The 25,694-nt window shown below is 41.8% G+C and overlaps 1 protein-coding gene across 2 annotated transcripts; it reads left to right on the top strand.

Annotated features, from left to right (window-relative positions):
- Nucleotides 1-717: 717 nt before the first annotated feature.
- On the top strand, nucleotides 718-24,993 carry fam102bb (family with sequence similarity 102 member Bb). Of its 2 annotated transcripts, XM_064332091.1 has the most exons (11): nucleotides 738-1,292; nucleotides 11,207-11,327; nucleotides 11,438-11,467; nucleotides 12,182-12,298; nucleotides 12,618-12,664; nucleotides 17,625-17,728; nucleotides 18,293-18,388; nucleotides 19,970-20,195; nucleotides 20,615-20,751; nucleotides 22,179-22,248; nucleotides 22,460-24,993. In XM_064332091.1, the coding sequence occupies exons 1-11, from the start codon at nucleotides 1,147-1,149 to the stop codon at nucleotides 22,500-22,502; spliced, it is 1,137 nt and encodes a 378-aa protein (XP_064188161.1). In that variant the 5' UTR covers nucleotides 738-1,146; the 3' UTR covers nucleotides 22,503-24,993. The 2 variants fall into 2 exon arrangements, with proteins under 2 accessions (XP_064188162.1, XP_064188161.1); XM_064332092.1 differs by lacking the exon at nucleotides 18,293-18,388 and having other exon boundaries at nucleotides 718-1,292.
- The last annotated feature ends 701 nt before the right edge of the window (nucleotides 24,994-25,694 follow it).

Raw genomic sequence — 25,694 nt, 5'->3', positions numbered from 1 at the left:
TGTGGTTACATTTATTTAAACGCAATCATGCGTGTTTGGATTCTTGCCATTTGCAGTCAGTAAACTCCATTCATTTACCGATGGTTTCAGGTTCCCACATTCTCAGAAAATGGGACCCAACTGATTTCACCTGTCAGTTTGTATGAATCAGTTCAAATGGAACCTCTTTCAATTAAAATTATTTGAAATATATTACAGTAGGCTAGATTAAAGCATAAATTGTTCTGACCGATTGAAATTCCTGGGATGTGAATATTGGATATTTTTAGGACATCCACAGCTAGGCTATTTCTGCCATAATGTGACTTGAAGAGGGTAAATCGTTTTTTAAAGACGTAAAAAGTCTAGTTAAGAACAATTAGTGTACAATTAAGAATCGTTACAGTAGGCCAAAATTAAAGCATAAATTGTTCTGACCGATTGAAATTCCTGGGATGTGAATATTGGATATTTTAGGACATCCACAGCTAGGCTATTTCTGCCATAATGTGACTTGAAGAGGGTAAATCGTTTTTTAAAGACGTAAAAAGTCTAGTTAAGAACAATTAGTGTACAATTAAGAATCGTTACCAGTTCCTTACAATACAACGCGTGTATATGGTTGGAACAAAAACCAGCATAAGCATACACAGTGGGCGGGATCGGGGTTGAGAAACACTACACGAGGCTATGGGTAGGCCTATTACATTTTCGCAGCAGAAACGTAAAATAAAAGCCTGCTGCGCATAATACGACGCTACCTCTTTAAACCTTTCGGGCTGGGTTTGGTTTCTCTTCGTGTCCACTAGTTATGACAAGCTCATCTGAATATTTAACGCTCGTTCAAATACGTCGACAGGGAGGGAACGATATTTCTTCCAGTTCTCCGTCCTGCCTATTTTCGCAGCATATCTCAATGCAAATAGTCAGGCTACCCCTACACGCCGACCGTACGGCAAGCCAGCAGTCAGCCTGCAACAATGTGCGCGTTAAGTAAAACATCAGTCGTCTTCAGATGCCTCGAAAGAACTTCAGCGTTATTTCAACAGTGGTAGCGCCTCCGCCGCCTGCGTTGTTGCAATCATGAGACTGTAGCCTGAAGATCTGAATACTGTACGAGGACTGACATTTAAAGGAGACTCTCGCACAAGTCATCATAATAAATATATGGCTTTCATCATGATGAAGAAAAAGAAATTTAAATTTAAAGTCGATTTCGAACTGGACGAACTCTCTTCCGTTCCTTTTGTTAACGGCGTCCTGTTCTGTAAAGTCAGGCTTTTAGACGGTGGTTTTTCGGAGGAGTCATCTCGGTAAGTATACGTTTTTATTAATTGTCTAGATAGCCAATTAGCAAGGTTTTTCTGTTACTGTACTCCGATAATCGAAAGCATCACATCTTAGTTCGGATTCGACTGCTGGCTATCTAGCTAACGACTGCTAGCCTTCTAGCTAACCTTAATTTATTCATGTTGTCAGTCCTAGCCTAAATCATTAACAGTATCGTTGTAAGATGTAGCGTTCAAATATTGATACCGTTATAATACGGAAACCATTGTTTAAATTTACTCATTGAATTTTTTAAATTATTATTATTTTCCTATCTATCCGATATTCTCTATCCATTAGGATAGTTAGGCTACATGCTCTGTTACTGTGATGGTCTATCCCTGGACGAGATGCACGAGAGATTGGGAACGTTTTGCATGTTAGGCACTCATGATATTTGAAATTGAATGTCCCACTAACAAAGAGAACGATATGAAGGAAACACATTCGCTCAGCAAGAAACAAGAACATCTGTTGGATAAGATACCTTAAAGCAGTTGAATTACTCCCCATGTGTATTGACGTCGGAAAGCTAGATGACTAGTAAATAGCCTATGTTGCCTCTGAAAATCAAGTTTAGAAACGCTTGAGCATAGTTTCTGTAGGCCTACTATAACATTAGCATTATCTGCCTATTAGTTTAAAGTCTGGAGTTTTTGTGGTAGTCAACAAGTTGCTGAGCCATGAGATAAAGTAGAAAAGTGTAGTGGTTATAGGGTAATCCTTTGCTAAATATCGGTCATTTTGTAAAGAGTCGCCTTTTGTTTACACTAAATATCCACACACAGCCATCAACGATGATTTACATACAACTGTGATGACATTGTGTTTTCAGAAATTGTGCCTTCATTTTTACAATCGCAAATTCATGTAATTCCTGTAACTTATAAATTGGTTTGACAAGTACAAAACTGTTAATCAACTTGATCCTGATATAAACACAAGGAGTCAAGTAATAAACAGGCTGACTAATGCTCAGTAATGATAATTTTGGGAGATCATGTGTAGTGTATAGGGCCAGTATAGTAGTTTTACTGTAGTAAATATAATGGCTCCTGTCACTCCCAGCTGTGCTATGTTTATAAGCATGGTGTGAGGCGCAACAATTTTAAGTGAAGAGCCAGACATTGCACTGAACTTGTGCAGCTGAGCAAATTTATTTAGTGAATGTGTGATTAGGTTTCTTTCTCTCAATACAATTACTAACCACTGGGTAAACAGATGGTTTAAAATGTAACTGGCGTTCATTTGCTGTGCTATAAAATGTATCATGAATATACTGTTTTACATATATTTCTGAAAAAATTAAATGCACTGCTGAATATTAATAAGTTTAATATTTTAAGTTTATTTATTTATTTTTTATTTTATATACCAGTTCTGTTCTGACACTTTGCATATTTCTGTGTCATATTTTATAGGCTTGTTGGAACAAATGCAGACAAAAACTCAAGTGCACTTGGGCTTGCGCAATTCATTTTTAAAACCATCAGTTAATGCATGGGTTTCTTTATATGTTTATAAAATGAAGGAACATGGATAATTAGCTAAAGGTATATTCCGTACTGACATTAAGAATAATTTTTTCACGCAGAGAGTAGTCAATGTGTGAAATTGCCTGCCAGGTCATGTAGTAGAGGCAGAAACTCTAGGGATTTTCAAGACTAGGCTTGATACGGTATTAGATTACCTACGAACTAGATAGTAGGCTATCAGAGCACTAATTTAGTTAGGAAAATGGCGAGCATTGGGCTGAATGGCCTGTGTTGTTTTGTGTTATGTTATGTTATGTTATGTTACAGTGGGGTACAAAAATTTGGGCACCCCTGGTTTAAATGTCTGTTACAATTAAACTCTTAAGTGATCAAAAGCAAACCTGAACTCTAAATGGTACAACATTAAACATGAGACCTTTCTGCAAAATTTAAAGCAAGATAGATTTTTATTTTCATTTTTTACATGTTTTTAAATGATAAAAAAAGGACCCTGTGCAAAAGTTTGGGAACCCTTTTGATTATTCTTTGTTACTTTTTAAAAAGATAATTACTAAGGCCCAGACTCAGGTGATTTACTCGTTAGGGCTTCAATGAGTCAGGTGAATATAATTCCAGGGCTGAACTATTTATTCTGAAGTATCCGAATGTGGTGGATGTTCTGTCTGGTTTTAACAGCCATGGGTTCCTACAGTTGTCCAAGGATGTCAGTATAAAGATAGTTCACTTCCACCAGAAAGGAGAAGGGTATAAAAAAAACTCTCTCAATGTTTCAAACTACCTATTTCACCTGTTAGAAACATTATCAGAAAACGGAAGATAAATGGAACAGTTGAAGTCAAGGCAAGGTCTGGAAGACCAAGAAAAATTTCCAATAGAATGACTCGAAACCTGGAGAGAAATGCTCAGCACAACCCCCACGTCACTGCAAAAGAGCTGCAAACAGAAGTAGCACACACAGGTCTAGTTGATCACAGGACAACAATACAACATATTGTAAACAAAAAAGACCTACATGGCAGAGTTGCCAGAATGAAGCCTTTCCTACGACCTCAACACAAAATTAAGCGTCTGAAGTATGCAAAAGAAAACCTTGAGAAGCCTGAAGCCTTTTGGAAGAATGTGCTTTGGACTGACGAAACTGAAATGGAACTTTTTAGCCACAACCAAAGAAGGTATGTTTGGAGAAAAGAACACTTTGCCAACTGTTGAGCATGGAGGTGGATCCATTATGCTTTGGGGTTGTGTGGCAGCTGCGGGCACAGGAAATATTGTGCTGGTGGAAGGAAGAATGGATTCCACCAAATATCAAGAAATTCTAGAGGCTAATGTTCGAAAGTCAGTCCAGACTTTGAAGTTGAAGAGAGGTTGGGTATTCCAGAAAGACAAATATCCAAAGCATACCTCAAAATCAACAATGAAGTACCTCCAGGAAAGACGGATGAAGATTTCGGAATATCCACCACAGTCCCCAGACTTAAATATTATTGAAAATCTGTGGAGAGATCTTAAACATGCTGTGCATGCAAGGAGGCCGAAGAATATTTCTAAGCTAGAAGTGTTCTGCCAGGAGGAATGGAGAAAAATTCCAAAAGCAAGAATCGAAGGACTCTTAGCTGGCTACAGGAAGCGTTTGCAAGCTGTTATAGCTTCCCGAGGAGGAGTTACAAAGTACTTACCAACAGGGTTCCCAAACTTTTGCACAGGACCTTTTTCCTTTTTTTTATTATTTTGAAACAGTAAAAAATTAAAATAAAAAGTAGTCTTACTTTAAAAGAAAGAAGAAAGGTGTCACGTTTAACTTTGTACCATTTAGAGATCAGGTTAGCTTCTCTTCACTTAGATATTAATTGTAAAAGGCATTTCGACCAGGGCTACCCAAATTTTTGCACCCCACTGTATGTTGAAACTGCACTATCAAAACACACACATTCTATTCCTTGGTGGCTGCATCAGAAAAGCGTGTGTGCCAGCTGGGTTCGGTGCAAGTGGTTCTGTGAGTGGAACCTTTTGTGCCTATGCTTAGCCATAGCAGGACTGTTTAAGTGGTTTAAGGTTTGTGTTGCTCTTGTGTGAAAATATGACACACATTCTAAACATTTAATCTAAATGACAACAGACCGTATTTTACTCAAGTATTATTTTGGAAACTCATTTGGCCTCTCTGTGCTCTCCTGTGCTTGTTTTGAAGCATTTCAATTTGCACTTGTAGAGCAAATGATTGAAATCTTGGGAACACCTTGTGTGAATGTCAATATATGTGGACCATGAGGGGCCAAAGAACACTGACTGGCTGAGCGCTGCCAGCGTGGTTCTACCCAACCGGTTTTCATCCTTTAAGGTTGACCTTTAACTGGTTTCACTTGATGTTTTATTGAACAACATGGCACTGACAGGAGGTCTTGGAAAATGAGTGAGCCGTGTAACATCTAAACAGTGTCCACAGTGTGTGACAGTGGCAGTACATTGCTGGATAAACCGTCAACTACCCCCCCCCCCCCAGTTTCTTCTGCTGTTCACATTTATTTCAGAATCTGCTCTGTGAGCCGGCATGTATGCTATTACATCAGGCCATTTGGTCCATCAGTCGCAATGTCCTTTCCATGGTTTGATTTAAAATTAATGATGGGTGAAATAGGAACTCAGGTCTTGCTGAGTGCACTTTCCGCATACCTGTGATTTGTTTATGCCTTGAAACCTCTAGCCAAGGAGCAAAGAACCAAAAAAAGAGCACTTTGATCTACTAAAGTCTCAACTGGATATTTAATAGCTACACACGCTTTGCTATGTTAAAGTGAATTTCTCCATCGTCCGGCCAGTTTCTCTTGATCCCCATGCCAAAGGCTGCACAGACGATACGAATGAAGCCAAGCGCAGCCCATTTGTTCTACTGTTCTAGGCATTATGCTTAACTGTGGTGTTATTGGGGCTGCTGAGTGCCCCAGTTATTTAAGTTCCAGCCATGCAGGGTTGAGTCTTGGCAATGGCATTATCCAGCTAGCTAAAGGATAGCCTTGGCGCTCGTTGTCCAGTGCTCCTCCGGTTACTGCTGCTCAGTCCCTGCCAAACCGCATGTTGGGCGCTCGCATGCTACCAGCTTTGGACAGTGAGAGACACGCCTCTCCTTGGGCCCATGCATGCTTTACGGTTGTGCTGTTTGTGCTGTATTATGGGAAGCAGGGGGGCTCGAGAGTAAGTGCTTTGGAGGAGTGCACGGGCTTCAGCCGCTCTGCTCCCTGGCATAGCGCTAACTAAAAAGGTATTTCCAAATCACTAGGGAAATTTGTTAATAAAGGCTAAAGTACTGTTGTTATGCTGTGGAACACCCCTGTCGCCAGATCATATTTACCCCAAACACAGCCTTAGTCATGGTTACTGGGTCCCTGTACTCTCCATTATACCGGACAATAAGCATGAAGTTTTTTCCCTGTGGTAAAATTGAGTCAGCAATGTCGCCTGCAGACGCTGTCTCCCGTAAGTGCCCGGCTTTAAAAACTAATTTACACTCACAGTAAGAATGCACTGGAGATTTTTAACAAAGACCTCGCTGTCCAAGCACACACAGGCTACCTTTGATATCACCATCATAAAAATATGACATCCAAAATTATTCTTTTTTTAAATCTCTAATTGGAATGCGTGTGCCTAGGTCTTATGCAAACCATAATGAGGAATTCGGGTATCCATTTTGAATTGAGGGGTACCTGTGGCACTTCCTGTACCCAGACAGCTGGAGGCTGTTGTCAGTTCGTGCCGAGAATCTGAGGTGTTTATTCACGGTGCTCGGCTCCAGGTAGCATATGACCTGCCACACAGAACTTGCATGCGAACAGGGTGAGATTATTTTCAGACGTACTGTCACAGATGCAGGCAGACCATCTTCATGTGGAGGTGGGGTCTAAATATAGCGGTGTCAGATACAGGGACCTGGGCCTCACGGTGATTTGTGGGTTCTTTTTGGATTTCATCTCTCTTTGAGCAGGACTGATATTGCTGATTTAACTCGTGACTAAACCGGCAAACGGTTGGTGGACATTTCACCATGCGCTCAAGCTCACATCCCGTTCTTTTTCATTTTTAAATTATTTACAAGGGCGTGCCTGTGAATACGAATCTGGTTTAAAAATGCTGGTGGTAATTGGGCAATTTCTCTCTATTCCGAGAGGCCAGGCTGTTGAGGGAGGAAGAGCAGGAGGGAAGAAGGCAGACGTGGGGAATGAAATGTCCCACAGCAATGAATAACAAGCAAGCCTCTCTTAAACATTAATGAAGCGCCTTCCAATTCGTCACAGCATAACAAGAAACTGTGAACACAGTCCTGACACAATACGAGTTGTAAAATGCCTCGGTGGTTTTCAGGATTTCAGGCGAGCGCCTGACCATCTATTTAGAGGACATTTAGCGGGTTGCTCGGTAGCCGTTATTTACTTTGCTTGCCATATCTCAGATTGTGTTTACGAGCGTGTAAGAAACCCCTCAGATACACCAAACGGTACGTCAAGGTCACCAACTGTGAGAAACCCCTCCGCAAACCGAACAGCGGAACTATCTGAGCAGCGAAGGAACACGTAGTCTTACCCGGTGCTACTGGAATGGGATTCATTTCATTTTATCTCAGTTATCTGAGATGTTTTAACCTTTCCTATGTGCTAACAGTTATGCTTAGATGGAGACCACTGTCCTCTAGTAGTGTGGCTTTATATGAATCGCTATCTAACTTGGTAGATGTCTCTGGCTTGTGTAGCCTGCATAAATAAAATTGTGTATCCTGCTATGACACTAGTGTATAGGCGAGTGACTACGGGGTGCAGATATCCTGAGTTCAATGTTTATGTAAGGACCTTAAAACTGCTAGGTGTGCAGTGGTAAGAGTCAAAGAGGAATGCCAGGTAAAAATGAATGCAGTTTGTTGTTCAGTGTGTCTAGTAATAATTACAATATGCAATGGTGCAAAACGTGAGTGGTGAAATGGATATACGGGTAAATGGTTTATATGCGCAGGACACCATGTTGATGAGTCTCCTCAAACCACTGCACATTTCCCCTTATATACAAAATGATCAAAGCAAAACACCAAGTCATCAAATAAAGACACAATTATGGCAAAACACTATAGATCTATGATACTGCTGGCGCTACCTCTGTAAGCATATACTGCTGGGTTAACCTTTGTATCTGTCTGGGTGCTGACCCATAGGTATCAAGATCTTTAGCCAGCACCCCACCACCAAAGACACCAACTTGTTCCCCTTGACATCAGTTTTCCAACAATACAAAACCTGATTCCATTGTATTTTGGAGAACCTGAAGTTCACATAATGCTGATCCAGTTGGATGTTTTGCAACGGAGCATTGTCTCCTCATTAAAATGTCTGACTCCCTGTCAGCACAGTAAACAGTCTGTTTTACTCTGAGGGTCTGATAAGAGGCAGACTTGTGTGAAAAGTGTTGATCTGCCCTGAGAATATGTGAGATGTTTTTCAGTGAAAGCCAGCAGTATTCCGTGCTATTTTTCTTTTGTCTTTTTATAGTCATATTTGAAGAGGCTTTGAAAGAGACCCTGAGAACTGTGCTGTATGGATCCGTTGTTGGCTCAGCCGCACAGAACTCTTAAACAGTAGTGCTTTTCATCTTCCATCGATGGACTGCTCCATAGCAGTGGGTATTTTCTAAAACCGTAAACATATTAGACTCATCCATGTTATTGGTCCAGGACATTATCTCACTGGTTTCCAAATAAATTTTGAAGTTACTTAACAAAAAAATTAATAAGCTATGTAATATAAGATTTTCTGCTGTTTGGTTTGTTACCAATGTCCTTATAAATCTCTTCAACTAGATTAAGCTGCCGTGTCCCTTTGTGCTCGGAGAAAGGATACCGTGTAGCAGCTGAGCTAACGGCCACCAAATGTTCTAAATTACATTAAGTGAAGAAATAGTGAAGACTGCTGGGCTGGAATCACAATGGAAGTCAGTGCATGTGCTATTAGGGCAGTGAGCCCTTAGGCACATATGGAAATGATATCCCCTTAATGCCTTGTGCTGTTGCTCTCCAGACTAACCCAATTTTCTGAAGAGAATGGTAAAGCAGTGGCATTATCAGACTTGCAGATCTCCGACTTGAGTTTCTGGCCAGAGTGTGTCTTAAAGAATTTGTGCTGCGGGAGTGCAAGAGCGGCCATCTTTTGTTGGAATGGTCGTGCATTAGATTTTCCTCTATGGTTGTATTATTGTTCAGAGAAATTTGTGTGTTCTCTTTGTGCATTTTCACATGATCAGTAAATCTGAAATTTTATGCATATTTATATAATTTTTAAATAGTCTGAAATTTATCTGCTAAAAGCAAGGTTATTAAAGCATTTAGATCACAAAAAAGTGTGCTGATATTGGTAGATTTCAGGTGTCAGATATGCAGTCTCATCTCATGTAGTCAGTTCTTCTTCATTCCACCCAGTGTTAGTCAGGGACATTAGGTGGAATTCAGGGTATTTTCACGCACTTTCAATATCCCAAGATTGGTCCCTCAGTCATATGTCTGTTAAAGGGAGCTTAGAGGTGTCAGAATCAAAGTGAAACTTTAAAGCCAATCAAAACCTTGTCTTTGCCTTTAAACCGCTTCTTCCTTATGAGTCTTATGTCTCTGAGTTATGCTCTAGTTATGCGTCTGTAGTTATGTGTCTCGAGTTATGATGAGTTATGCTTCTATCTCTGAGGTGTGCTTCAGGTTACCTTCCTGTAATAGACCCTTCATTGAGGATTCGGACGCGGGCTGTTTAAAGTGCTGCTGCCGCTGAAATCCCCCCAGGACAGAGGATTATTGGGTTATCACCGCGCTAGCGGTGCTTCACACAGGTGCAACCCGTGTTTTTCATTAACCGACATCGTTTGCAGCGGCCGCGGCGAGGGAAACATGGGGTTTGACACGCAGCGACGGAGCCGGGGCCCAGCACGCGCTCCTCAGCAGGTGTTTAGATTAACAAACGGCTCCCACCGGAGATAATTCGCACAAATGATTAGCGCTGTCACCGTAACGTGATTAGTCCATGACCTCCTGGAGGGGGAGTATGGCCGAGGCAGGGAAGCTCCACTCGCTGAAGACCTGCCGTTAGTCAAATGCCAAACAGTCTACTGCCAGTGAACCACATTCTAACTGATTTAATGGTATATCCCTTGCTTTGTAAGGAAAGTATGGTCTTCTGAGGGAGAAGATGATTACATTACATTGAAGAGAGAGAGAGCACTATTAGTCACCTTGATGAAGCTCGTGTAATCATAACTTGATTACCCTCTGAGAGATCTACTATAAGCTGTGAATCATCTTTTCCTGCATTTGGGATTTTTTTCTTTTCTCCATTGTGAATATGTGCCATTGTTTGCCAAAAGAGAAGTCCCCCGTGTTTTGCGTTTCCATGTTTCTATGGTAACTGTATGTTTGAAGCTTGAGATTTTTATTTTTAAAAAAGATTCACAGAGTGGCAATTTGGACCAAGATAATAACAGAAGTATTTATCTCAGCCATAAAACAGCAGTATCTTCACAAAACAGAAATGACTCTCAATTCCTAAAAGGATATTACTGTGAAAATGTAGACTTTCGCAGTGATCCTTAGATGCCTCCTTTTTCAGGAATCTACTGATGCGATCAAGAGCCCAGGTTACGTATCACTTGTAGTTGCTTTTGAGGTAGGTTTAGAATTGTGGCGAGCTGTTTTTCCAGATGATCTAAACGCAGCTGAGAACTGATATCATAGGTTGACAATGAATGAAGGGTATGTGTTTTCCATGGATCCCCCAACCCTGCTGTTCGGTTCCAGTAAGCCGTCATGTGTTGTTAATACACTTTAAATGAGGCAGGGATTAAGTAAGCCTACAGTGCTCTGTGTGATATTGTATTTGTATTTTTTCGTGCACTTGTGGAAAAATAACTCTCAGTCAGGCCGTGTTTTATTTTGTTATTAGCGGCTGTGGCCATTTGCCGCGTTCATTTTTCAGGGGATTTTTAATGTCTTTGCACATGAAAGGAAGGATTGAGTTGGATGAGCAGCGTGGATGCACATAATCCAGATGGCCTGCCTTCCCTCTGGTGTCGGTTTCCTCTAGCCCCCTCTAGCACGGATTCACAAGCTGTGCGTTCCAGCAAAGCAGCCTTTCGACACAGAAGCAGTCTTTTCCTTTCCTCCCCGACCCGACGCTTATCGAAGTGGGCGTAGTGTTAGTCAGAATGGGATCTTGTCCAGGGTGCAGCGTTCGTCTTCTGAAATTGTGGCTATGTTTTTCTGCACAGGCATGCACTCCAGTTCTATACAGTTAAACTGCCCCTCGTGTGGGTAAATTAAACGTCTGCATGACTGTTGCTGCATTGGTGTGGTGTTGTTGCATGCTGGGTAATGGTGTTCTTTCTCTTAGGGAGGTTGTCCAAGCCAATTGCGTACACTGGCGAAAGAGGTTCTCTTTCCTGTGTAAGATGAGTGCCAGTGCCAGCACAGGTGTGCTGGACCCCTGTGTTTGCCGAGTGTCCGTGCGGAAGGTAAGGAGCCCGAATCCTTTACGTGTTCCGGTTCAGGTCTGTTTGGTGATTACGCTGGTGTTTCCTCTGATTTAATGTCGTAAGATGCCTGTTTTTGTGTCTCTTTGCAGGAACTGAAGGGTGGAAAGACATACGCAAAGGTAGTAAACCCAGAGTCCACCCCAACTTTCCTACTTTCATTTTTCAGAAAAGAACAAATATAATATAATCATTTAATAATTTAAAAATCCTTTTGAGTGAATCTGCCAGCAGTACCTGCCACTAACGTATCTAGCCTGTTTGTAGTGCTAAGAGCACATTTTGTCATTGTTTACTTTGCTGTGTAATAAATTGTTTGTTTAAGTAATGCCTGTCTACCATTTGTTTCCATTTTCCATTTGTTACCGTTTGGCTATTAACAAAATGTGCCTGATTCCTTGGATTTGTTTTAATAAGACCAGATCAATTAGAAAGAAGCCCATAAAGTCAATTCCTTAACGCGGTAATATATCAAATGTTAATTCTATTTGAATTGAACTTAATTCTTTCCTTATCTTAACTGAAGTGGTAAGGCTTTCAAGTAATTGAACAGATTGCAGGCATCCCCCAAACAAAATGAGTGCTGTTTTAATGGTCTCAAAATCCACCTTAAGTAAACAGCGTGTGCAGTTGCAGCTCTGCGAACCGTGCACGTACTGTTAGGATTTAGTTGGTATTGAGAGAGTGGTAGCCATTTTAGTTTCACAGTTTCAAGGTTTATCATTAAAAAGGCTGAGTGAAAGTACAGAGAAAATCCCGTGGGAATGAGATATGAGGCAACTTTCGAGATTGAGGAAGTAACATGGGGACAAATTTTGTTTTCTTCCCATGCGCAGCTTGGATTCGCTGACCTAAATTTGGCAGAGTTTGCCGGGTCTGGGAATACCACTCGGAGATGTTTACTGGAAGGATATGACACCAAGAACACGCGTCAGGATAACTCCATACTGAAGGTAGGAGGTTTGGGAATGCACACACCATTCCCAGAATTCCTCTCACTTGGCTCAACATAAGTGGGCGGGGTTGACAGCTGAGCCGAGTGTCCTGGCATGTTTTGTTTGGACTGTATCCAAGTCTATACTGAAAATGACTAAACCACCCTAAAACTATCTATAGTCTCTAACTGCGGTTGTGGCTGAAAGTGAAAACTACAACAGGCCTACAATCACTTGTCATACTACTTTCATTTCAGTCAACACTGTTAGATTAGTTGGGCATATTGATTAGAAATGCATATCCCACTCTTATTATTCTCAATCTTCTTTCTTTTAGGTGCTCATCAGCATGCAGCTCATGTCTGGGGACCCTTGCTTTAAAACGTAAGATGAACCCTTTACGTGATTTAAAAAATTTTAAAAAATTTATAAACCTGTATGAGGTGTATGGTTTCAGGCTGAAAGCAATTCGCTGGTTGGTGCACTTCAAATGATACAAAAAATAAGAGCTGTGTGATACTGTGGAATAGTCTCTGTGTCAGTTTAGTGCCTCTTTAAAGAAAAGGCTCACTGGTCACTTTGTAGAAACAAGTGGAATTAATCAAACTTTTTACTGAAATTTGTACACTATTGAAATAAAATATCTACATAGGATATAGAAACAAGATTATATAAACTTAAAAAATAAGCAAGTGGCAGGAATTTTGCATAACAGACTGTGAGCGGTCTCATTTGAGCAGAAGAGTGTTCTGTCAGTAAAAGTTTTTGCCATGCTGTTTATTTTGTTCTATTTAATCTGTGTGAAATAATGGTACATGTTTGATATTTACCTGGCTCAATGAAATACTTAAATTTGACCATAATAAACTGATAAGGAGCTCCTTGTGTAATGTACAATGCACTGTTGAGTGGAGATTTTTCACGGTAATACACATTTGTTCAGCATTTTTCTTTTTTCCAGTTTTGAAAAAGAAAGCCATTTGTGCGTGACCCACACCAAGTTTCTTCCAAATTCATTACAAGCTTTTTTTAAATCACTAAAACATGGGAAAAATACACACTTTTTTTCATTACTTGAATAGGATGGATAATATAAATATGAATCATTGGTTTGAATATGTCTTAATATGAAACAATGTAAATTACATTTTTTTTGTTAATCCTTTTAAATAATGGTTGTTCTAGCATGGAACTGGAATCATTTTAAGGGATAAGAGCCTGACCTAGTTAAAACATCTGTGCTCAGGGCTGGGTCTTCCTTGGAAGCAAGCTCAGACTTCACAAGACTCTGGCATGATTTATGCAACTTTCTGTAACCCTGTTGTCACTTTCTATCAACATAAATAATATTTTGACGCTGTGATTAAAAAGTCAAGGTTTGGAATGCCCTCTTAAATTGAATGGAAACTTTGAGAATAGGCTTTCCTTTTTTGTTGAATCTGTACCTTAATTGTAGGAGAAGAAATATGCATTTAAAAGCTACAGCTTTGTGGGGGCTGAAAACAGAAGAATATTCCGCAGGACTGCTGTTGATGAATGACCTGTGATGTTACTCTCTGGTTGTATGGTGGAGGACTGCATGACAAAGTAATGCATGAAGTCACTCATCACTACCTTGCAACTTTACCTTTATTATCTGAAGCCGCTTCTATGAATCTATGTAACGGTATGAATATGAAGGTGTACTGCCTTCCAATGTCTGGATTTATGCTTCATTACAAAGTGTTGCTTTGATGCACCATGTGCAACTTTTTAATCTGTATGTTTTTATGCCTCCGCGATGGCACAGTCGTGGCCGGAGGCATTATGTTTTCGGGTTGTCCGTCCGTCCGTCCGTCCCGATTCTCGTGAACGCGATATCTCAGGAACGCCTTGAGGGAATTTCTTCACATTTGGCACAAACGTCCACTTGGACTCAAGGATGAACTGATTAGATTTTGGTGGTCAAAGGTCAAGGTCACTGTGACCTCACGTCCGTCCCATTCTCTCGTGATCGCGATATCTCAGGAACGGCTTGAGCGAATTTCTTCAAATTTGGCACAAATGTCCACTTGGACTCAAGGATTAACTGATTTGATTTTGGTGGTCAAAGGTCAAGGTCACTGTGACCTCACAAAACACGTTTTTGGCCATAACTCAAGAATTCATACGCTAATTATGACAAAGTTTCATACAAATGTCTAATAGGATAAAATGATGATGACATTCTATATCCAAATGGTCAGTCTAGCCAGGAAAAGGAACCAGGGAAGGAGTGAATTATCACATGCATGAAGCCTTTCCTCCTGGCTAGACCCCATTGTTTAGAGATTGTACTTACGTGCCCTTTCAAATGCAAGCTCACCCCCGAGACTTAGGTGCCGACAGCCATTGGAAAGCAACCCTGGGTGACTAGAAATTATGTGAAGAGTCATTGATCTAGCCAGGAAAAGGAACCAGGGAAGGAGTGAATTATCACATGCATGAAGCCTTGATGAAGTGATGACATTTTATATCCAAACTGGCTACTGGGAGGTATACAACCGCGAGGTGGTATTTCTAGTTAGAGACTGTTGTTTACCATTCAATTTAGATCTTGTGACAGAATCAGATATTGTGATGAGAATCTTGTATATTTTCTTACTATTCATAGCACTGCAGTCAGGAGGCAAACAGACATCTGGTTAATCCAGCTTGTTATAGTGGTTTTGTCTGGAGATGTGGCAGACAAAAACTCATTAGGTTTTGTCTGTTAGGTTTTGTGTTTTGTGGTTGTGTGGTTCATTTCATGGTTAGGAGAATCATATTTGTGCTGAAATGTATTCGGTTGTTTTGAAGTTTGGCTGTAAAAGGAAACTGGAGATATTGAATGGTGCTGATCAGGGATTTGTAGTTTTGAAAAGCTGAGAACTAACTTTCAAAATCCTCCAAATGTCTTTGAGTCACACTGTCCTCGATTAATTAACCTAAAAGTGTCCCAGTTTAAAGGTGTCTTTACAGTATTTTGCAGTATAGTGCCTCTTTAGCAGCGGGTTCCTGTTACATAGAATGTAATATAATGTGATAACTCAGCCTCTATGCACTTCACATTAATGTTAAATGCATAAAGGAAGTACTTCCACTGCAGACATGATTAAGCAAAAAGATATCCGCTCAAAACTGGCAATGAGAATTGGTTTAGAAACATTGTAAGTTCTCTGGTGTCATTATTTTAGACTAGAAAGAATGACTCTGCTTCTCTGCATAGAAAAATGAAGTCAAATGGTGCGCCAAGCCCAAAATGCTAAATAAAGTAGGCCTTCGTCTGTCTGGTAATAAGTTTGTGGGAGTGGCGCCTATTCCCCTGTTTCTTTTGTCCCCAAGAGGTACAGAATCTATTGTCATTATTTTCATCTCACCAGAAGTGATGGAGTGTTGAAAGTCCCTGGGTTTGCCTAGCGCACAGGTTCAGGTGACAGGGACTACAGATTCAGATGACAGGGACTAGTGCACAGGTTCGGTTGAGAGGGGTTGGGCATTGACAGCAGGCAGGAAGAATGTCTTCCTAGGGGTTTAATGACCCTTCACAGTTCTCCCTGTTCAGAGCATCACACAGAGATTCGGTCACTGTGTCAAATTACTGGTGGGCTACGGCACTACCAAGCCCAGGCTCATGATGCCACATACACTGCACTGAAGAGTCAGAGCAGGAATTGTTCTTACTGTCCTCAGTCTCTTCGTTCATGTGTGTTGCTTGGCAAAGTCCTTTCATTGGGTGGGTCTGAGAGCTTGCATTACCACTGGGAGCTCAGGATTCTCTTTTCAGTATTGAGAAGTAATGGAATGGTTGAAGTCACGTCCGTGATGCTGGGGGTTGTGGGGGAGGGAGGGGGTTTTATCAATTGACACATTCATTGTCATATTCATCCCCAAAACATCAGAGCTGACCCCTTCATCCCACACCATGATTCCCCACCCACTGCACAGGAAAGGCTGGCAGCTTTGGTAGTTGTTTCAGCATCAGTGTGGGATTCACCCTGAATGTGTGGGGATTATGAAAGCACAGTGCAGGGAGGAGGGAGCCGGCAGCTGTCGCTCCAGCCCTGATGTGCTGCTGCAGATCATCCCTTAATCCCAGTGTGGATGTCATCTTTAACACACCCAGGCGGGTCCCACACTGCAGCCAAAATATTCCGTTTAATCCATTGAACTGGACACTGGCGTTCATACTGCTATGAAGGGCTATTTGAGATGGAGGATACTGGCTATATACAAGGATATATAAGATATATAGGCTATATATTGAGGATCTGTATTTTATTTTAAAAGCATAGTACTGCTGAAAAGATTGCTTCAATGATAGGGGAACTTGTTGTTGCTTTGCCCTTCGAAAAGTCCTATCTCAAGGGTTATTGAATGTAAACTTCAGTGAAGAACTTGATTCCTTTCAAGGAATCCCCTTTTATTTCTATATTTTTGCACTGAAAGGCTTTGGTTCACTCACGGTTGATTTTTATGTTCAAATGAGTGTATGTCCATTAAATGTCCATTAAAATGACCATGAACATTAGAGAGCATTGGTCTGACATTAAAATGATTCATTAAAATGAGTTTTTTTAAATAAGGAAAGACACTCCTGAGTCTTCTCGCTACGAAAAACATTTCAGTGGATGCTTCAGCCATTTTAGCTTAATAAACTATGTATCCTCAAGCACACCATTTCATTACAATGTGGTCCTTAAGGATAAGGACCCTCTTGAAATCTTTTAAGACATTCTCAAGATGTGGCGGTCTTCCATTTCTGTATAACACTATCCAGGTTGTCATTGCACCCTTCAGGAGAAACTGAGAGAGTGAGTGAGGAAACGGAATAGGTCAAATGGTCCGAAATCTAATAAATATAGAAGCCTACATCATCCAGAGCCACATTAAATATAATGCTGTAGTTTGCTTTTTTAAGATATGTTATGAAGGTGCTCAAAGTGGTGAAGCTATGTGGGATTATGTGAGTTTGAAGCTGGTGGGTGCACTCAGCATTGTGAGAGGCACTTCTCCAGCTGGCTGTAGCGCTGTCCGGAACATCACAGTTTGACCAGAATGCACCACACTGTCTTGTTGTTAACCTGGTTCATATGCATTCTTTATGGTGGTGTGACCGATATTCACAAACACTGTTTGTGACACACAAAGCACAAGAACGGTTTGTGATATTTTACATAAACAGGGAAAGGAAATGACAGCACGTGTAGTCAGACCTGTTGTTCCAGGGCATTGTTCTTTGGTTCGCATTGGGCTGACCTGTGACTGCACTGTGTGAACACTGTGTGCCATGTTTTTCCCAGTACTGAGGTGGTCTTAAAATTCCCTACACATTTTTTTCCCACAGGCCTCCATCCACTGCCATGTACATAGGGATACAAGGAGACACAGAATGTCTACACGGAGATAGAAAGGGAGGAGAGACTCAGAAAACATTTTTTGGAATATCAGGTATGGACTTTTGGGGGATGTTTTAAATCGGGAAAGGTGGCAGTAATCAGTAATCGGCTTTTGTTTCAATGGGGTGACTATGTTTTCACACTTTGTTAGCTCTGGGGCCTGTTGAACCTGCTAATCATCTTCTCAGTGCCAATCACCATGTGCCCTAATTCCATAATTCATACATCGCTTCATCAAATGTCGGGGCTGGGAATGCAGACATTGACCTCTCCTTCGATCGTTCAGTGTGATGGATAATGAAGCCTGGAACGACAGCAGTCCTTCTGCCTTGCGTGTGGAAAGCCTGCCGCTCCCTCCCTTTCCCCGCTCCGTGTAGTGCTGAGCAGCTTCTGAGAGTGCGTCTCTTTCATGTATAATTCAGACCGGCGCTTTGCTTTGCCACGGTCCCCAGGCAGCCCTGAGAGTAGTCGCACGCAATATAAAAATGAAAAATAAAATAGGCACTGGCGTGATGGCGGGACTGCTCTTCACCGTGTGGCAGACAGTGGCTCATGTCCCGTTTATTTCTTTTTTTTTTTTTTTCCCCCGTGTCAAAAAAAAAAAAAACCCTGACAGAGACCCCAGGAAAATGTGCCTCTGTTCCCGACGAGCTGGCGGGGTGCGGCCACTCCAGAACCTCCAGCTATGCTAGTCAGCAGTCTAAAGTATCAGGTAGGCCTCTGCATCTGACCGTGTGGGCGGACACACTCGCCTGAACCACGGGCCCTTGCATCAAACCCCTGGCCCCCCCTAGGATTTTACATTTAGGCCTTCGGCCTTCTCACAGGTGTTGTCGTAAACAGAGATAGGGCTTAATGAAACACTTGCCCACACAGCGGAATTGATGCGTTTTAGCACTGGCTGGTAATAACATTGCGCTTTGATTGATTGCTGTGATTCAGTCTTTCCTTTCTCGTGACTTTTCTCTAATTAATGCAATCTGGGGAGGAGGCGCTCTCGCCCTGTGATTCTGCCGCTCGTCTCAAATCTGTATTTATCCTTGGTGTCTGACTTCATGTCTGCTTTTTGTAACCTTGTTTGCTGTGGTGATTAGCCATAATTGATAGGAGGATGTGTGATGGGGAGGCCATGCTCAATCTCCCCCCCCCCCTTTCCAGATCAGGTTCTTTCGGCAGGCCCGGGCTCGGATGTCTAAATGGGGAAGCCTCTCGGCTCTGCCGCGTGAGCTCCAATTACGCGGCACTCATTCGATTACGTCCCCACCCAACCTCCCCATTATACAGGCTTCTGCTCTCTTCAGTGAGATAAATGTTGGGCTTTTAGACAATGGCTCGATAGCGGGAGCCCAAATGCACTCAGCGCCCTGGATCGCAAAATCTCAGTATTGATTTTCAGGGTGGCGATTTTGATATGTAATTGGAATACGTGTTAATTGTTTGGACGTAGTTGTAGTTGTGACCTTTGCGGTAAAAGGAGAGGCTTGACTTTTCGAGCAGAAAAAGAATACATCTTAGGAATGCCATTGAGTAGGACGGTGTGCTCCAGTTTAAAAAGGGAGGAAGCAGCCTTTGCAGTGCGCTGTGTTCTGGAAGATTCCCTGTGTGCCGGTTGAGAGTGAGTGGGAGGTTTTTTGCTCTTAGGAATAGCACATTGTGCCTTTTGTTTCTGCGTTACTAATCTTCTGTAGATAAGAATAACATGCCAGTGTGTGGGCGTATGTGTCCTTGTTAATAAATGTGCATAAAATAGTTTTTAAAAAGGAAGCGTTCATCGCTTGGCTGTTTTACCGCTTGACTTCGACAGAACTCAAGGGTTTCTGAGCTTTTCCCTCACCAACACTTGTCAAGTAGATGACTGGTAAAGGTGGAACATATCAATATATTTTATCCATCTTCCTTCATAATGAAGATAATTTATATTAGAGTTGTGTATTAATGATTGCATATAGTATGAAATAACCCCATAAAAAAATATAGATTCCTACCCTCCTTTTATCTTGCTGTGTATTATTTATGTAGTGTGTGTGTGTGTGTGTGAAATGAATATATATATGAGCACATGTATATGATACGAATGTGTAATTGTGTGTTATACGTGTGTGATAATGTGCATGGGATGTTTAACTGTGTGTGCGTGCTTGTGTTTATACACGTGTACACATACAGCATGTGTAACTGCGCGTGTGCACTCGCGTGTAACTGTGTGCATGCGTGTAACTGTGCGCGTGTGCACACGCGTGTAACTGTGCGCATGTGTGTAACTGTGTGCGTGTGCCGGCTCGGCTCCTGGCAGGCTACAGCACGGGCCACTCGCGCTCCTCCAGCCTGTCCGAGTTCTCTCACAGGCGGAACACCTCGATAGGCAGCGCCTCCACCGGCATCGCCAGCATCCCGGAGCCCAGCGAGGAGCGGGAGCCCAGGACGGCGCCCCCCTCCGCGGCCGGCGCGGCCTGCGCCTCCGTGCCGGAGCACCCCGGCACCCCCATCAGGAGCGCGCCCTCCTCGGAGCGCCTCCACAGGTGAAGCGCCCCGCCGCTCTCCCTCCATCACAACACCTCTGTCGCCTGGCCTGCGTCCGTCACGTACTGCAGTGTAGCCTGCGTGCCTAATGGAAACCTAATGACCCACAAGACCTGTGACACACTCTTGCATGAAAGACTCCTGTGTTATTGGCCTGTGGCGATGTAACAGCTCTGAATTTGCTTCTCAGTCCCTTGAGCTTTCCTTACTATTAAATGGTTACAGCTATGAGAGTTCCACATTTATAAAATATGCTAAAGGAGCTTCATGTTATGTAATGATTGCACGTGTATACACAGTATATGTACATATGTGTAAGTGGATGGCTTGTGATGAAAAAAGTCAGAGTAATCACATGATGAAGAGTGAGAAACCTCTGAGGTGGCAGCAGCATGGTTTGAGTGACAGATCTCCTCAGGCATCCGGTGAAGCAGGACTCTGTGGAGTCCCAGCTGAAGCGGGTGGATGCCACCAGGGTGGATGCTGACGACGTGGTGGAGAAGATCCTTCAGAGTCAGGACTTCACTCCCAGTCTGCTGGACTCAAGCGCTGAAGGTACTACACATGTGCACAGAGAAAACCAGGGTACTGGTGGCTGGGGAGGAATGAGTCAGACTGCGGTTGAACAGGAATGTTGAGAGGGACACGTGTAGATGTGGAATCCTCTGCTCCATTCCACCTTTAAGTGTTAAGTACTGTCGTGCATTAGTACCATCGTCATCTTATTAACAGCAGTACTGTGCACTTCCTTGTTTCTGGGAGCAAACACCAGGGATGTCCTTAATTGTTTTGCAATGTCTGCCTTTAATTGTAATGGAACCTCTTCAGCATGAATAGCAATAGAATATTGCAGTACATCTGCAATACATTTTCAGTTAGACTTAGGAGGAGTAACACAGCCTTTTGAAAACTTGAACTAAAGTCGTCTGCTATTGCTGCCTAAAGTGTCTTGCACTATATAATTCAATATATTTTATATTTCAATATTTCATTTTTATTTTTTGCAAATGCATAAAAAAACTAAGGTCGCTCTGCGTGAGTGCACACTAGTTATTTTTGATACATTTAATTTGCTGAATCCATTTAGATTTAAAAAAAGAAACATTAATGTCACATGTTTTAAAGTGGATATGGCATTATCAAAAATAAAAACCAAAACCACTATCCTTAATGAAGAGTCAGACTGATATATTGTAGAGTATTATTTCGTACGGATACATACACACAGTCGGTGTATGATTGAGTGTAGACAGGCTACCAGAGAAGAGTAATTAAGTAGTGCAATATTGGAGGTGTGTAGTAAAGTAGGACCAGAGTACTGGAGCTGTCTGACAGAGCTAGAGGAGAGGACTGAAGATACATGTGGTGTAGGCCCACAAAGCTGTTGTGAACACACAGTGAATGCGAGTCCTTCGGGGAACAGTCACACTGACGAGACACGGACAGCTGCCTTGTGAACGTGGGCGTGCAGGCCTTGCTAACGCACTGCTAAAAGACAGGCTTCCAGCTCCTCCCTCCCAGTCACAGTTCACCAGCAGACACACTGAGTGACATCATGGTTAGGGACTTTACAGTACTGTTCGTCAAATACCATAACACTGCACAATGTAATGTCTGTGATCTTATTTTAAGTAAGTTGGTTATTAATTAAGTCTTAGTCTAGAGGTTCATTAATTATTAAGATATTTTACTAATTTTCTACTCTCTGAGTTTAGTTTCTTTTTCCCAGAAGGGATGTGAGGAAGATTAGCTGCTCTTTTAATTATCATAAACCACAGAGACCGGAGTCCTCCGCTCCTGACGTGCAGACACCCCCCCCCCCCCACTGTGGAGAGCTGGGAAATAAATGCGTCTGTCAATACTGGCTTATTTTTAGATCGCTTGGCAACCAGCTTTTCTGGGCGAGGTATATGCAGGAGCTTGCGGGCTTCATCCCGCAACTTGAGTGACAGGTTCTGAATGACGTGTCTGTTGGCTTTCAGAGGAGGGTCTGCGCCTGTTTGTGGGTCCTGGGGGAAGCACTGCGCTTGGCAGCCATCATCTCCCCACCAGGTGAGTTAGCGTTCAGCACTCCGCTACTGTCACAGCCCAGTGACAATGCTGATGAACAGCCTGAGGACATTCCCTGATATGCCTTTATCCAGGCAGGTGGATACAGTACGAATAGGCCCGTTTAATGTGTTCAGTTGATGGGTAGGATTTATGTTTATTTCTGTGCTGGAAGCGTGGAGTTTAACAGCACTTATTCGCTGTGTAATTTCAGGGTTGGTGCCGGAGCTTATGAACAGGTGGTGATAAAGCGCTAGCCGCGGCGGGCGCCGGGCCGACGGGCGGCACAGCCGAGGGCCGACCGGCCGGCTGAGAGCGACGGCTGCACCCTCAGGTTGTACCTCACTTCATTCCAGCAGCACAGTTTTTGAACCCGGAGCTGAGGGCGGCGGAATGGACTGCACGTACGCGCCGGCAGCAACGATGCCCCCTGGTGTTTGAAGTGCTCCTTCGTTAATTGAAGTCCATGTTTGTTTCACAAGCTCAGAAAATCGTGATTTAAAGGGGATTTATTGGTGTGTGTGTGTGTGTCTGTGCGCTAAGCTACAGTGTAACGTATATTGCCATTCATGTCCTATCCTGACTGAAAGGCCTTTTGAGAGACCAGATTTAAACTCTGTTTAAGACAAGGGTCAAATACTGTGTTCTATTCATCTCTGGCATATTTCTCATGTACAGTGTGTATATACTGTATGGTTAGGCTACTTATTTTATGTCACTTATGGCCTTCCTGTAATTCTCTGATGTATTGTTCTTTATTCATATGCTGCTAAGTGGTGTTTCAACACCTGTAGTGTCAACACAGTACGTGTGAATCTATGCTGATCTGAGCGCTGAGCTCAGGGCTATGCTGTCAATGGTGTAGGCCATCTTTGTTGTGGTGAAAACATGAAGGCATGACTAAGGAACTGTAAGCTCAGGAAAAGGAAAGGGGGGATTTACTGTGGAGATTCGCTCAGTTCCGAGGGCCCTTGATGGTATTAAGGTTGAAATTCAAATTCAGGCTCCTCCATTGAGTTAGAGGACCAAATGGAGATGGGAAAATAATCGGAGCGAGTTTGCGGAAGAGCTGTGGACAGCTGCTGGCTCGTAAGTGTGATGGAGAAGGAAAGAGCCTTTAAGAAGCAAAGGGTTCCTGCCAAGTAAATTTAATTCTGTAGATGTAGGGCTCCAGGAAGCTGATGACCTCTTACAAGCTTAAGAGCTGATGGACTGTGAATTTCATGGGATTGGTCATTGCCAGAAAAACTGTGCTTTTGAGTCTGCTTAGGTTTCAATCATGAGGCTTCACTGTAGCCTGTTATTGGAGAAGCTCAAACAAATCAGCTGTTAATGGGATCAATTAACTTGCTAACAAATCTACTGTATTTCAGTATCTGTACAAAATCCTGTTTTCTGATATATAAAATGTGTATTTGATACTTTTGGGATACATTTGAAATGTTGTAATGAATTGCAGTTCATGGGGTATATTATGATGGAGAGATACTTAGTTCTAAGTAGAACTCTACTAACTCAAAAGAAGAGAACAACCATTGTGGGGTATCGAAATATCATGCATTTGATTCGATTTTTATTTATAAGGATATAGAGCCAGTTTCACTAATACTGGTTCTTATCACTGTATAAAAATAACACTTGGGGAAAAAAAAAGAAAAACAATGACACGTGGTACACACATCATTTCTATAACAAGGAAAGACGTTTATTTACCTTAATAACTTAATAGATTTGAACATTTTACTGAATAGATCTTGATTAACGACTGAAAGATATCAATTGTCACACATCATACATACAAACATCAGATTATTTAATCTGTGTCACATATACTATTATGTGGTCAAGGTTGCAACTTATTGGAGTTCCTGTACATTAATGTTTGTGCATGACCCGCCACCCGGAAGTTACTCCATAAATGTCATGAAATCGACTGTTTATTTCGTCAGAAGTGAAGACGTGTTCAGAAACATTTCAGACACCATATAACATCACAAGCCCATTTTCTACATGCATCAGAGGACCAAAATGAGGACTCTGGGATCTTTAGTTCAGGTTTGAATATTTTTTTATATATTTTTTTTTTACTCATTTTTTTTAATGGGGCATGCTAAATGAAAGTCACTGCCCATGTTATAGTATATCCACTAATGTATTTGTGTGTTTTGTATTAATCCTCAGCACACACACATACACTTCTGTGTTTCTGATACAGTAGTTCTCCAGCTTTTGAGGAGCAAATACTGCACCAATTAAATGAAAATGGTCTCCATAATAGGAATGAAAGAAGTTAAATTCATATTTTTGTTCTTTTTAATGTTCTGTAGCACTTAGAATGCAGGGAGCTGGGGATAGCTGCCAAAATTACATAATCAGAACAAAAAGCTCATTGGTGTCATCACATCCTCTGAGCGTCTGGCTACAAATCTGTTTCACTACTTTACTGGAAGGCTGCTAAGCTCTCATAGAGCTCTGTGGAGTGAACTTCCTTCACCCATGCCAAATTAACTTCACACTGTGTTTCTAAATGATATTGGTACTAAGTATGTGGTAAAAGATGTTTTTCTTCTGTGATATCTTAGATTTATGGAATTGTATATGGTTTATTTCTCTAAAATGATGTTGTACTTGCCTATCACACAGTGTTTATCTCCAGAGATGAATTTTCTCTTCATCGTTGGCTCTTCCCCCATGTGTATGCTTACACATGTATCATTTATTGTCAATTAAAAGTAAAATATTTAAATACGTACTTTGTGAATGGGGTTTTTTTAAGCGCCAGCTGTCTGTGGATGTACTACTGGCCAGAGTGAATGCCAAACATCATGCCTCTTTATGAACAGTTCAAATATAAAAAATATTTGATTCTTTAAACTTTGAAATGCATGAAAATAGATTGGTAAAATTCACATAAGAGCTGCACTGCTTGGCTGTTCTGCCACCCACAAACATTTTATCACCATCATGGTTTCCTTTTCACAAGAATACTTTGGCTTTATGCTGTCTTTCCACATTGCGACCAAACACTTGTGTGAAAAACATTGAAACAACATTCTTTAGTGCTCTGTATCTAGTGCTAGAGATAAACAATGTCTCTTTTAAACAGATGACCTGAGCAATGAGACACAATCTAAATTTAGACCATAAAAGTATCATGCTAAGGCCTTCAGATTCAAAAACCAGTCTTCCTGGCAAAATAACAGAAAATAATGGAGAATTTCTGCTTTGAAATTCAGATACCTCTTCACCCTGAAGGCACCTTTCACTATACAAACAGTATGGAGCTGGTTCTTGTCATACAATTACCTCCACTGTATTGTGGTCTGTATTTAGAATTATCCATACCTGTTAAGCAGGTCTTTTTCACTGTATCCACTAATATCTTCATTTTTGAGACCGCCCCATGTGTAAAGGTGACTAGCTCTTCAGAGACAGTATTGTCATAGTGT

The sequence above is a fragment of the Anguilla rostrata genome, chromosome 4, assembly GCF_018555375.3.
Source record: "Anguilla rostrata isolate EN2019 chromosome 4, ASM1855537v3, whole genome shotgun sequence".
Taxonomy (NCBI): Eukaryota; Metazoa; Chordata; class Actinopteri; order Anguilliformes; family Anguillidae; genus Anguilla; species Anguilla rostrata.
This window is presented reverse-complemented; position numbering and strand designations above follow the sequence as displayed.

Coding starts and splice junctions, on each gene's coding strand:
- fam102bb (XM_064332091.1), top strand. CDS start 1,147: ATGGCTTTCATCATGATGAAGAAAAAGAAATTTAAATTTAAAGTCGAT. Junction 12,299..12,617: donor AGGATAACTCCATACTGAAG/GTAGGAGGTTTG, acceptor TCTTTCTTTTAG/GTGCTCATCAGCATGCAGCT. Junction 12,665..17,624: donor GGGGACCCTTGCTTTAAAAC/GTAAGATGAACC, acceptor TTTTTCCCACAG/GCCTCCATCCACTGCCATGT.